General features: G+C 39.7%; 1 protein-coding gene across 4 annotated transcripts in view; it reads right to left on the bottom strand.

Moving 5' to 3' along the window:
- Positions 1–14,439, bottom strand: part of KMT2C (lysine methyltransferase 2C) — a 204,826-nt gene that overhangs the window by 53,427 nt on the left and 136,960 nt on the right. For 3 of the 4 annotated variants that reach the window (XM_067291962.1, XM_067291964.1, XM_067291965.1), the window contains 5 exons: positions 13,987–14,096; positions 8,125–8,190; positions 6,387–6,599; positions 2,638–2,766; positions 604–723 (listed from right to left, as the gene is read on the bottom strand). In XM_067291962.1, coding sequence (XP_067148063.1) covers positions 604–723; positions 2,638–2,766; positions 6,387–6,599; positions 8,125–8,190; positions 13,987–14,096 — 638 coding nt within the window. The remainder of the gene's footprint in view (positions 1–603; positions 724–2,637; positions 2,767–6,386; positions 6,600–8,124; positions 8,191–13,986; positions 14,097–14,439) is intronic. The other variant, XM_067291963.1, reaches the window with a different exon arrangement.

Below are 14,439 nucleotides of genomic sequence, written 5' to 3'. Positions count from 1 at the left end.
ATAGAAACTTTGGGGGAACCCTATGAAACTCTCAAATGTCAAGTTTAAAACAAACTAAAGGAATTATTTCTTCCCCCAGCAATAAATATAACACTGAAGTCATTAACAGAGGATTCACAGAGGTTAAAAAGATTCATAAAAAGATCAGACACATTTGTGGAACACACATATGTCTACAAATTCTCCCACAGAACATGGTCCAGAAGACAACTCTGTATCAGGACTGCATCAGGAGGAAGGTATGTGAGAAAAAGGACTGCTCTAATCTTGCCCGATTTCTTACGCTTTTTTCTGTCTTCTACTGGTCAAAGCTAGGCTCAACAGAGCCCTGACACAATACAGCAGGCCTTATAATCCACACGGTTTCTCTCCCACAATAGCCTGAAATTTATTGTTTCAATTTCATTGTAAATCATGACTCTACTACAATTATACATGCATATGAATGAACATTTTCAGCTGAACTAATAAAGTCATCATGGCAATCAATAAAACCTTTTTCCTTTGTAATACATGTCCAGATAGAATTATACAGTTATGATTTCCATTATTTTTACTGCATTAAGCATGAGCAAACACTTAAAAATACCTTTCTGAACTTACCTTCATCTCTGCCAGGCAACTGCTCAGAAACAGAGCCAGAAGAATCTTTCCTGGAGAGAGATCTTTTAGTTTTCCCCTGCCCTGTACGACTTCTCTGACGTACCATAAATCCACCAATACCTAACAAGGAAGCAAAAATCAAGCATATTGATTAAGACTATGTTTCATGGTAAGAATGGGAGCCAAGATTATTCTGAAATCAAAGAGGACAACTGCATCTGTCGAGGTCTAAGAATGAATTTGATATGCTTCAGTTTTCATTCAGAGACTTACAAAGCATTTCGTAATTTAGTATCTCAGTAGGTGTAGGTGTAATTATCAAAAAGTATCAGAATTTTAGGGCTGTAATACATCCACAAGAAGTTTAAACCACCAAACCTGGCAACTTTCAGATGACTGTTTTTCCCTCCCAGGGCACACTGATGAACTGCTAATATTAAAAGTCAATCTACCAAATGAAACCTACTGAAGAACCTTAAAGGATCATGAAAGCCCTACAGATTGGTGTAGTGAGCTCACCACTTCAACTGATGGCATTAGAGAAGGAAGTATCACAAAACAAAATAGGAAATTAGCCAACATTACATTGCCTGAAACTCCAGAATCCTCCACTACAGATTGACTGCAGTGCTCCTGACCCTTTACGATTGGTGTGTGTATGTACATATATCAGACTCAGGTTTGTTTAATTTTTCAGGGGAATAGCTGGCTGCAGAAAACAGATGGCTGCTCAGCTCATGATCCAAAACCACTCCTGAGCAAATGAAGCCTTCTTCCCTTGAGGATCTGCCAGTAGAAATAAATGGCCTAGGGACATATTACTTGTGGAGGAGCAGAAAATCTCTATTAACTGATGTGGGTTTGTACTACCATACAGGCAAGGCAACACACACACGGCTATCGCCTGCTGAGACAGGGCCCTTCCTCAGCGTCATGGGAAATACAGGCTGGGGAAAAGGTGGTAGAGATCTGTTTAGCTGCTGATAGAGAAGCAAGAGAAATGGGATCGCGTTTTAACTCTTACCTCCTTTCCCTGCTTTGCTCTACCCCTTTCCTTCTCCTTAACCATCTCATTTTCTCGCTTCCCCTCCCCTACTATCTTCATAATCGGATGATGTGGCCCACCACAGCAAGAAGGATGGAAACGAGTAGCCAAACAGTATTTGTGACTGCAAAGACTACAGTCAACCTACCCACAGTACTGGGAGGCTGCATAATGAGAAACAAAACCAACACATAATACAGATACTCTGAGACATACCGAGGGGCTCTTCAAAAAGGCAAGTTGTGTCTAAAGAGAGCTTTTTATCTGGAGTTCATTATTAGCCCTAATGAACTGGAGCTACTTCCTAGAAAGTCACCTAGGTACCTCTAGCTTCTGCCTGGAGAGAGCTCAAGTGTTTCTGCATCCAGAACCTACAGTTAATCCACAGTCAAGATAATTAAGAGCTGACTACACTAATAAATTAAAGCAAATGAATTCATCCAATAACTGAATTCATCAAAATCCACTGCCAGAAGTCACCTGCAATTATTTAAGAAATTACTCATATCAAGTATTTCAGAAAACAGGTAAGATAACTGCAAAGAAGTTCTCTCAAGTTCTGATCCTGCCTACACAATATCTGTGTAATCATTTTTATGCAATACAATGTATTACTGGTGATTTTTTATACACATATACACAAATGCACAATATATATTTACACACACAATTGGCCTCCAGCAATTACATAAATACTGTACATTTTCCTATCAAGAATCTGTAACAAGGTGTAGATTTGAACTGTAAACTTATAATTGATAGAATATTAAGGACAGGTCTGCTGCTGTGCAACAACCTTTGGGAACTGTATTTTGATAAAAGGACTAAACAATATTTTTAATCAAACAGGAAAAAATTCTAAAATCAACAATTAAGAATGAAACACTTCAGAATTACTTCCATACTCTTTCTAATATTCTATTAATTATATAGAAAAAAATTGTGAAAGCAAACAAGTGACCCACAACCATATAAATTATGTATCCTACCAGGTCTGTATGGTTTTCGCTTTCTTTTTTTAATCCCATCAGCTCCTTCTGCTGCTTTGGTATCATCATCCACAGCTTCCCGTTCTGGGCTGGAATCTGATTTTCCATCACAGTCCATAAGATCACCTTCTGGAGAAAAGAGGCAATTATAAACTCAACTGGAACAGGGAAGGAAGACAGTTTTCCAAGTTTCCTACATGCGAGTGATTTATGAGAAACTGATTAAGAATGTCAGGTTTTTCAAAAGCTGGTAAGATACCTGTGCCCTTCAGACCCTTTTGAGAAACCCACTCTATCTACACACACAGACCAAGTATACGCACACATTTCCTGTGCACTTATGATGTCTACCCAAAAACTGAGAATAAACGTTATGGTCTCATATACACGAATCTGAGATTTTTTTTCGCATTCCTTTCAGAGTCCTACGCCATTGCATTATCCGAGTGTCTGAACAATTTCCAGCAATACATCAAGGTATATGGCTACAATCGGCCACATAAGGTATACTTTGTTTACCCTCTCCCCCGAACTTTTGTTTAGTAGGGTTTGTTTGCACTAAGAATACAGATTGAAAAAATACAGCCTGCACTTGGAAGGTAATATATAATGACTCATAGTTTGGAGGGTTCTTGAGCTGAACCCTTGTGACTGACTGAAAGCTGACTTATCTATGCTGAGGAGTTTTACTTATGTAGTAGAAAATTCAGCCCAAAGGAATTAGTCAACCTTGAAGATGAGGACTGTAATTTTGAGTTCATATTCTGTGGAAAAGCAGGGTAGAAAACAGACGTGAAGTATGATGGGATTGTAAAAGCCTTTGGTGCTGAAGAGAGACCGAATTATTGTTTTTGATATCCCCAAAATGTCAACACAATAATAACATTACATCTTCATTCTACTCTAAGTTTTTGAAAATTGTTAAATATACTCTAGTCCCCAAAAAGATACTGGAATTCAGGGACTGGAACAGATTCTCTGTCTTGTATTTAGGCATATAATTCTACACAGTCTAAAAGCACTTCTGTAAGAAAGAGCCAGAAAGGCTGTTTATGAAACATGCCTTGTACTCTGCTTATACTTCTAGGACAGACACAACCAGCCTCTTTCAAACCACTTGTACTGGGGCAGAACTACAACCCTTCTTGCTTTCCAAGGCCGGGCTGCTGACCAGACTTTCTCATTGATCGAGACTTTCCGGAGCTCTAGCAATGCTTCTGCTGGACCGGCAAAGGCAGCTTCTCCTGAACGCCTGGGCTGAGCAGAGCCCGGGCGACCCTTCTTTGTAACAAGTCCCCTCCTGGCAGAAAAGAAACCTGCTCGAGTGCTGAAGTGTTCCTACGTGGCACAGCAGTAAGCACAAGGCTAAACTTCACAACAGTTGCTCCCATTTCTTCATAAATACTCTACAAATAGTAGCAGAAGAGCCACATTAAGTCCACTGAAGCTGAAGCTCCTAAAGCAAGCTGAATTTTCAAGTGAATTTTTAAAACTTATCTGGAACACCTGATGAAATATGGGTGAGATGGTAACAGGATTACCGTGAAGCTAGATTTCTCAAATCCATCATCCTTCTTTTTTCTGGAATTTCTGGAGTAGAACTAAGGACTTCTCGCGTTTGCCTGAAATTACTATGTTGTCCCAATCAAAGCAGCGGTATAGCTTTATTGAGCCTGATGCCCATACAAAAATTTCAGATATTCAGAGAGCAGGCTCTCTGCAGAGCACACGTGGTGCGTCTGGAGCCCCCAGGAAACACAGTCAACCTACCATGCATGGGCCATGCAGTTACAGTCAAATAAATGAACGTGCCCTGACTCCCAATGCATAAAAAGATAATCTGTGCAACATGTGCATATCCCAGAGGGGGGAAAAAAAAAAAAAAAGCAATAGATGATGATCGGAACTGAAATTAAAGAAATACTGTACAAGCCTTGGCTCTCCCATTCATACTCTGTTATTGCATTTATGTATCTCGTTATCTAGGTGAAAAGGCATACCTATAAAAGCCACTGGGTAAAAGATGAAATTAGATCAAGTTAAATAGGAAATAGGTACACGTTTGTAAAAATAAAGATTAACCACAAAAAAAGAACAACAAGGGAAGTGGTTAATTCTCTATCTTGATGTCTTAAAATCAAAATCAAAGGCTTTTTTGCTTTCAACAACCCAACCGATGGACTAAATAAAGGCATAACAGGGTGAAATGCAAGAGTCTGCGTAACGGTAATCTACTAAATCCTACGACTCCTGAAGGGAACAAAAGAAAACCAACTACTTCACTGTTTTAAAGGTTTTAAACAAATAAAGGGAATCTATTAAAAAAAAATACACTTCTAGTCAACAGCAGAAGGCAAGTAAGAATGTGCTAATCAAACAACAGGAATGATACTTGTATCAACAAGCTAACATGGAAACTGCGCTGATGGTTAAACTACCCAGTTATCTCAAGTACACTCTCTGTATCTAAAAAAAGCTTCTTATGACATTTAATCTGATTAACAACAAGGCAATGTTGCATAAACAGAGAGCACTTTAGATTGTGGGGAGGCGCAGTTCCTGTGCTCCACTTGTAACAGACACCTGCATGACTAATGTAATGACTTTCACACCTGCTGGTTGAGTAAGCCTTTCCTCGGGCCATGGATTAGCACCTCTGCTACCAAAATACTTCTCAGGATAAGAGAGGACAGCAGAATGGTATTGCACCACGCTGGCTACGGTGTCTAGCATAGAAGAGCGCTGATTTAAGGTACAAAGAGGCTGGCTGCTCCTACTCGGTCTTCTCGCACTCTCACCTCTAAGCCTCAGCCCCTCTGGCTGTGGCCACTCTGCCTGCCTTAGCTGTGGGGGAAGCAGGCGAGGAACGTGCTGCTGGCCCCAAGGACACGTGGACATTTGCTCCAGGTCCAGACGTGGGGCGGAAGGAGCTCGCCCAAGTGCTGCTACAACAGACTGCAGTCTCACCGCTGCACCCAGGTGGGGTGATTGGGTAGGGGACAGGTATTAGGCCAGACCCTTTCATCCCTCTTGTCAGCCCCAGAAGCAACGCAAACACTGTTACTCCCCTCCGCAATGAGCTGACACCCTACCCTGGAAACTGAGCCCCTTTGTGAGGGCTCTGGGTATCACGTCATCCATTTCAACTAGAGCAACAGCCCAGAAGTCACTTCCAAACTTAAACTCTGTCTTGAATTCTGCTTTGGAGATGAGGTCAAACAAAACATTTTTTTTGGCTAGTGAAATAAAATGAAGTATTTTTCCCCCTCAGACTCTCAGGTCAGCCAACCTCTTTCAGCAAAAAACCCAACGCTCCCCCAGAGGGCTTATTACTTCACTTTCCCCTTAGTTTTAAATATTGGGTCTACAGCGATCTACAGGTTGCTTTATTGAGCCCAATGGTACCACTTTCAAACAGTGTTTGCATTAAACTTGAGAGTCTGAAAACACACTTGTACTCAGTGAGCGCACAATATTTGTCACGGGTAACCCAAGAATTAGGCCAAAAGGCCACGCGTACTTCCAGTGTTGCCAGCCTCAGAGAGGCAAGTTTCATATGGGATGGATGACACAACCAGAAAAGCCCTGAAACGGGCAATGACAAGTCGTGATTATTGTAATTCTCACCAAACATTTAGTACAGAGCATGTGAGTATCAATATAATACAAACTCTCAGGAATGTGTGCAATACATGTACCTACTGCAACACTCCAAGATATAAGAAAACATGCCAAAAGTAGAGCACTACCTCTACTGTCATCCATCTCTCCATCTCTTGAGTGTTCTGACTGGGCATCTGGGGGTGTCTGAAGCACAGCCACACTGTTCTGGTTTATAATCTTCAATTTAAGCTTTGGTTTCGTCCGTTTTCTTCTAGGTACTGTAACAGTTAGGCTCTGTAACTGAGACATGCCGGATTCTGTCAAGCAGACTCCATCCTGTGTGTATGTCTTCGGTGGGTCTATAAAAGTTAAATGAATTGTAACAGCAATATAAAACTCTTTGATTTACAAGTCTTAGATTTTTATGAATTGTACTTTAAAGAGTTGTTAATCGCATGTATGGAAACTGATTCATGAGTGAAGAACTCAGTATAAATAACACAGAAATATCCAACACTGTCTTACATGTTACAGTTAAAGCTTTATAATTTAGACTCTGAAGTCAAATCCAGGAACAAGGGAGTATATTGCTACAAAACACCTTACATCAAGAACTCATTAAAAGAATAATTTGATTATGGTAACTGATGTCCTGCAGGGTATCCCTGTATACCTGACATTCATATAAACTCTGCAAGTCTTAGTTTAGGTCCCTGTTGCTTATCAGTCCAGGTCCTTATACAGCTTATACAGTCCTTAGCACTGTAGCTTCACATTATTAACCAACTTTAGCCTCCCACAACTCTTGGTGGGACAGGTAAGTTATTCTCTCTACAGACAAAAAAACAGGATAGGTCAAGTGAGCTGCTCAAGACTGAATAGGAAATCTTGCTCAGAACCCAAGTGTCCCAAGACCTGCAAGACCGCTTCTCCCTCAAGCTGTTACGTGACGACTGAGTCTACCAATAAACTCGTCTTTAACATTCCTTGATTTGCCATGGAGAAAGGCGCTGTTGTCCAGTCATCTGTTCTGGTGCTCAGCAAGCACGAGTTTGGTGACTTTCAAGGAGTTACCAAATAACGAAGAGGCTGCAATGATGCTTCTCTTTTGGGGGCTAATTAAATAATGACTCAATAACATACTTTTGAAAACACACAAACATCATACCATTTGTTCCCTTTAACCAAAAATATTTTCTTATGTAACATCTCGCACTCCAAAACACAGCTGGTTCTTGGAACTGGAATTATGGAACATAATTGTTCACAACATCAATTTTCTTATGTGCCATTAAAAAAGAACATATATATATTTTTAAAGATTGTATACTCTTTTTCAGATTGAATATTTGAGGGGACAACCTTCTTTCAGAATACACTTGTACAGTATCAAATGGAACAAAATCCTGACATGGTGGAAGCTATCCTGACATGATGGAAGCTATCCTGACACAGTGGAAGCTTTTAGGTACTATCATTATAACAAATGACTTCTGAGAAGGTTTGTCAAGATTATAAATTCCCTAGCACAAACTAGGCTAAAATACAGAAAAGTTGTGTCATCCTCCTACAGCTCGAGCCTGTAAACACTTGTATACATGCTTGACTCAGCCCCACAATGTTTTCTCTGCCAGTACTAATGCAAGCAAGGAAGTCTTTGCAGGATCATAGCATAATTTAAGGTAATTATTATAGTGCAGGTATGGCAAGCAACAGAAAAGAAAGAAGAGAAAACAAGAAAAAAAATGAAAAGCATGCTGTGATAACTGAAAGACAGTTACTGCTGTGTGTTACAAAATCATAGAAAAAGTAATTTTTCTCTCATGTAAAAATATACCCTTAAAATACGCTAAATTATCAAAGATTAAGCATTTACATTTTTACCTAGTTCTTTTGATTTTGAAATAATCTGAGCTCCAACTGATGAATCACAACAGTCCAAAGAAGGCACTGAAAAATATAAGGAAAATCATTTCAACTTTTAAAAATGGTGACTTGATTTAAACTGAAACTATCAATCGATTTTCTTTCAAACAGTTCTGTTAAACTCCCTAATTTATACTGCTGGCAACATTCACTAGCACCTTTAAAATAAAGTGCTTTTCAGTGTCACAGAAGATGCAGCTGCGAAACAAGCCTGGTATTGACTGAAGTCTTCCAATTTCCAAGAGCCAAGAATGGTATTGGAACCGCACTGAATTCGATGGTAGATGATCTCCTCCTGCTGGACCGAGGGCAAATGAATACGCTGGATCTACTGGACTGTAAAGCAACCTCCACCTTAGTCATGACATCAAGTTGTTGCCAACCTAAGCGTGAATAATGGGAAGGCTTTGTGAATCGGACCTCAACGGCTATCTTTTTTCCTCAAGGAGCAGCCTGCACACTCCAATAGCTTCACAGGCAAGATTCCAGCGGGGTCTGTGCTTTCAGATGTCATATATAAGAGAAACAAAATGAGACTGGTGGAGTATCTGGGAACAGATGATAATGACTTGTTGAAGTCGGATACAGTAATTCTTATCCAAGATAAGAATACTGATAAGTGGAACAGCAGAAACTCTGTTTGAAAATTACGGCTTGCAGCTTCAAGGAAGCACTGGAACAGTGTGACTGAATAAACAGCAATCAAAATGTCCTACCCTGCTGGCTCCTACTGTTGTAGGTGGAAATGCTTTTCCCACCTGCCTTAATTACAATAACTGTAATCACGCTTCGCTAACCTGTGATCTGCGGACTCGACTTTTAATATAAGTAGTAGCTTTACAGAGATCATGTAGACAGAGTAAGAATGGGGAGAGCTGGAAGCTTCTATCTCAGAAACAACGAGACAGAACTAAAACCCAAAAAACCTGTTATTTCGGCATGGTTAGGTTTACCATTCATGCAGGTTTATTAACACGTATTTTCCTTTTTTTGCCTAGAAATCTTATCAAAGCTGAATTTAAGACTCAGATAAGTATCCAGAATATCTAATTTGTATGGACTACACAAGCCCAGAGCACTGCGGCAAAGTACATGTGGTAGGTTCAGTGTTTCTCAGAGACGCCAGATCAACTCCATGTGTGCTAGTGATAATGATCTCGCACACAAACGTGGGAGTCAGGGGCAAGACTAGGAAAAGCACAAAGGGTTCCAAATAACGCTTAAATTCTTAGCTAAATACATAACAAGCATGTAGGAGATGAAAGACTTGAAACCTAGAGAATGCTTTCTAAGCATGTAAAAGATGAAGGGAAGTGAAAGTTTCACTTACAAATTGTAGTCCCTTAAAAGTCTCTGAATATTGCACCTGCAAAATGTTTTATGTAAGGTCTAACTAAAGGATATGATATAACCTACAGAAAATGATTATTCTGTGCAATCCGTAAATGAAAGCAGTCTATCAGCATTACTGAAAAAATGACACACGAAGGGGGAAAGACAAGACAAGGAAGAGAAGAAATTTGAAAATGAAATTTTGAAAGAGACGTTGAGCTGCAGGGAAACAAAAACATGGGACAGAAGTTGCTGGATGGAAGATATTTAAAATCACTGAATTAAAACAACAAGAACAACAACAAAAACAGATTGCAAGGGATACTCAAAGGGGAATAAGACTTCATCTGTTTATTTAATTGGCTATAATTTACCAGATGTTTTAAATCAGAGACAGCAATTATCGAACTGGAACCGAAGGTAAATGAAAAGTTCAGGAAGATAGCTGTCAATGAGAACTTGATATCCTTATTAAAAGTCACACAACAGGGAGCATTCTTCTAGGCCAGGTCAGATTATGAACAACTTTAGCTCCAGAGACTGAAGAGAGTTGAAATACTCAAATAAACGAGCTGATAGTGACAAAGGTGAAGCCTTCAGAGACCAACTCACAAAAGTTGCACAAACAAACAATATTTGAAGATGGTATTAAACAGAGTTCCAGAAAAGAAGATAATTAGAGTTCAGTTTAAGGATTAAATCAGTAAAATGGGTAACAGAGAAATATGAGATCTAAATTAGAGAGAGACTGGATACAAAAAAAAACCACCAAAAACAAACAAACAAAAAAACCCACCAAACCCACAGAACAACAAGGGGTCACTGCTTTCTGAGGCTCTTAAGCTAAGTTTAACCAAAATTATACATTTATTTTTAAAAGGGTTTAAATATGATGAATGACACAAAGTTTTGTATTGTCAGTTTAAAAAAGAATTGCATAGAATACAATCGGATGAGAAAAAAATCACAGTTTGAAGAAGAGAGGACGCTGCAATCTTTGGGGCTGGAACAGAAAAGAACAGTTCTAGGCAGAAATGAATTTGGCATAAGAGACGGAGCAAAATGGTTGATGCAGAAACAAGCCAATGCCAGAACAGCATCGGATGCCTGCGTAACTACGTGCATGATGCAGGAGTTTGTTTGTAAACAGACAGCAACCTGCAAGCAGGTAACGGCAGATTCTAAAATAAACACTCCAAAAAATTACAAATTCCGAAGTTACAATTTTCATATCTATTATTACATTGCTCTTGTATCCTGTATTTGTGAAGCACAGAATAAATTTTAGAATGAAGAAAATCTTAATTCAGTTTCATGAAGATTGTACAACAGAGGTGCCAGACCTAGTATGTGTACCACCAGCAGGACCGAACATCTCTGAAGTGGTGAGTGATACGAACTCCTCACTGCCTCTGTGGACAAGCTTATCTGAGCCACAGGAAGAACACACGTACGCAGGTGGCTACCAGAAACTACTAGCACATCAGTCGTAACTGGCTGTTACGTGTTGCTGCAGCTCCCCTCTCTTCAGCTCCATCGCCTGCTAAAGCAAGCCAGGCAGAGCTGCTACCTGGGCCTCCTGCGGGAAAGAGGACCAGCACCAAGGCAGAAGGAAGCTGGAGTATGTGGATGGAGAGAGGATGGGAATAAGTGAGGAAGGCACGGAGTTTATAGATGGGCCATTGAGTTGAGTTGCCATGTACACGGGTAAATGATAGAGAGGCAGAAGTGACTAGTGCGGGAGCTCGTGGCTGGAGATGAGATGCGCACACCCCTCCTGTCCACGCGCAGCTATCACAGCACCCAGGGAAAAGCGGCTGCTGCCTAGAGCACTTGCTGGGACCCAGTCACAGTAACACGCCAACGAAATCAGAGAACCTCTTCTACAACGTACAGCAATTTGCTGAGACGCATATGCTGTATCTTGAGACCTTACTAAAAACAAGCTGACGAACACCAATTTGAGATGATTATTTCAGAAGAATCTAAACGTTACAGGTTTGTGGTGTACTATTTTGGAGCAAGTTTTACCACATTCTGGCTGTGGATATTTATGTATGGTCAAGAAGAGAAAGCTATTCATCTTTTATTTCTGTTTCCTGAAGAAAGATGACTTCATAAGATTAGCGGATATGCAGCTGGTGTTCTTAAGATGAGATAGGGAAGAGCTCTTACAAATTTAGATGTTTCGGTTTTCTTGAGCAGAGAAAAAAATGGAAGCTCTTTCTCAATACCGACATTCTAGAAGGGGTTTACTCACTCCTAACAATAAACCTATTTCTTCACATGCAATGTACTGGTAAACTTTAGGTTGAGGAGCTCTTGCTTCTTCTACAAAGTAGTTTAAAAACCCATAATAAGACTTGTGAACACATTAATATCCTCTGTCATACATCAAATGGAAAGAAAAAGAAGCATCCCAATAAGAAGCCCACAATATGGTATATTCTAAGAAACAGTACACTGTTAACTAATGTTTGTTTCATTAAGTTTATCAAACGCTAACCATTCTCACCTTGAAACAAAAAATTACAAAGAATTTTCAAGTGAGTTGTAAAAGAATTAGCAAAAGATTAAAATATATTTTCTATAAAAGTACATGCAAGTATTTTTATGAACATGCACCAAGTGACATATTCAGACATGCAATTGTTGTAGTGTACATACATGTTAAAAGAGATTATTATATATACCGAGTCAAAGAATAATAAGCAGAGAAACTTGTCTCATTAAAAAAGGGTGAAAAGAAACTGCAAAGAAAGCTTGGGAACTCTCTAACAGGTTGCGCAGAACTGCTTCCTATTCCTTAGGAGACAAACCTAAGCAACAAAACTTCATGAACGTGTGCAAGAAGGACCAACTCTGGGGCCACCTGATGCCTTCAAGTGAAACATCTCTGATGCTGTCTACTGAAGTTGTACCGTCTCACACATTAGGGGCTTTAATTACCTTTGAAAGGTAGCTCTGCCAGCTCATAACAGAAAGAGGCAGGAAGAGGCATTATTTGCTACTTGGACCTTTTTGTTTCAAGTACCCAGAAACTTATCAAAAGAAACAAAAATCTGTTATCTCTGCAAGTTTGTTGTTTTTCCCAGTTACAAAACGTTTTCTTGCTGAATTTGTTCAATTTGTGAAAGCAGATCTCAAAAATGAAATGACTTCGAGAAATATGTAAGCATAAGTGACTCTAACTTCTAATACTGATACCAGTGGAAATTAAGAAATGTCCCGCGACTGCATATAGTCAATCAATTTATAAACTTCCAAAGCCACCTCAGTAAGTTACATTTAAGGTCAAGCTGTTATGAGGACATGTCAGCCTAAAGGGACAACAGATGCTCTAGAACTTTCCTTGGCAGACGTCTCACACACATGCCTCCTGACATCTTCAACTCTTGATAAGGAAAACCAGTCTCCTACAGACATCCTCCTGGTGGATGTAAACATTTACTGAAACACTCTCTTAGTTCTTGTGCTTTCCTCCTAGCACACTTTCAAAAAACTAGTGATATCCCAAACAGCCAAGGGTTAACGCGAACACTTAAACATGCTATTATTCTAAAAACGTGCAGAGATGTCGAGGCTCTGTTAAAGTAGCAGACTGAAGCAGAAACTCCAGTGAGCTTATGTGCAGAGAAAACAGACCCAGGATACTACCTCTGTAGCTGGGCCTTAAACCATCTAACAGGCCAATCTAATTGCTGACAGGCCACTCACAACTAAATTAACCAACACCAGCCCACCGAACCGGACACTGCAGCTGTGCTCAAAGAGAAAACCTGCAGTAACCTCAGCTCCTACAGTACTCATGCTGTGGAACTGCTTAATACAGAATAAAGTATATTCAATGGAAACATGTGCAGAGAAGGGCAAAGTTCATCCGAAAGTACTATGCATTTTAACTAACAAAAAACTGGTGACTCCCAAACAGAAAAAAAATGGAGAATTCTTTCAATGACTGCAGCTAGGGAAGAACTGGTCTTCAGCTCTGGGGGAGCTGAGTGGTATTAATAACATGTGAGTGAGGAGGGGAAAAAAGCTCATATGGACTGTTGTGATGGCTACTGCTGCTTCAGAGGGCTTCAAAGTCCTGAGATACGGAAAGGTTTTCTGCTTGGAATTGATTTTAGGATTCTTCTGTACATCAGGTCTTTAGAGAACTAGGCTTTCTTCCTTGCACCTAACAAAGTGAGAAGCATTTCACCCTTTCAGCGCCAAATGCTTTTTGTCATTTATCCCATCTATCTTCAATAAATTTGGCCAGAATCCCCCCTGCTAGGTTTTCTTTTGCTACACAGATGGCCTTATGGCCAACCACTAGTGGATAAGAATGAGCTGAGGACACTTCCAGAAGGCCCTTGAAATAAACATGAAAAATCTTGGTTCTACAATGAGCCAAATCTCCACCAGAGAAAAGAATCATAAAACATTCCCAAACCTATTTATTGCAGTGTGCAATCCTGCCATTGGTTTCAATTGTCTTCTTACCGTTTGTTGGTGGTATGTATGGCCTACAAATGGTACAGTCAAAACCCATATCAGCTATGTTTTCCACTTCCTCCTCTGTGTTTAAGTTCTGACAGATTGCATGCATCCATCTAGAAATTAAGTGGGGGAAAAAATACAATTTAAAGGAAATATGTGGTGTTTTAGGAGACCCAAATATCACTATATGGTCCAAGTAAATGTGAAACACTCGCTTAATTTAAATTGTTTTAGGGAGAAATGATGAATCAGGTTCTCCATATACAGCACTCCTCTACGGTGGTGTGTGTTAAATACTGTATATACAGTATCAGATTACCTATTTCCCTCAACAGGAAGAAAAACTATATAAAACAATGTCCTGGAAGCATATATGTCTTAGTATCATAATTTTCTCCTTTATATACAATCATCTTAAGTACTCACTTGATACAATGTAATGCAGATTTAGCCTCA

Source organism: Apteryx mantelli, chromosome 2 (genome assembly GCF_036417845.1).
Source record: "Apteryx mantelli isolate bAptMan1 chromosome 2, bAptMan1.hap1, whole genome shotgun sequence".
Taxonomy (NCBI): Eukaryota; Metazoa; Chordata; class Aves; order Apterygiformes; family Apterygidae; genus Apteryx; species Apteryx mantelli.
Note: the sequence above shows the minus strand (reverse complement) of the source record. Positions and strands in the feature narration are given on the sequence as shown.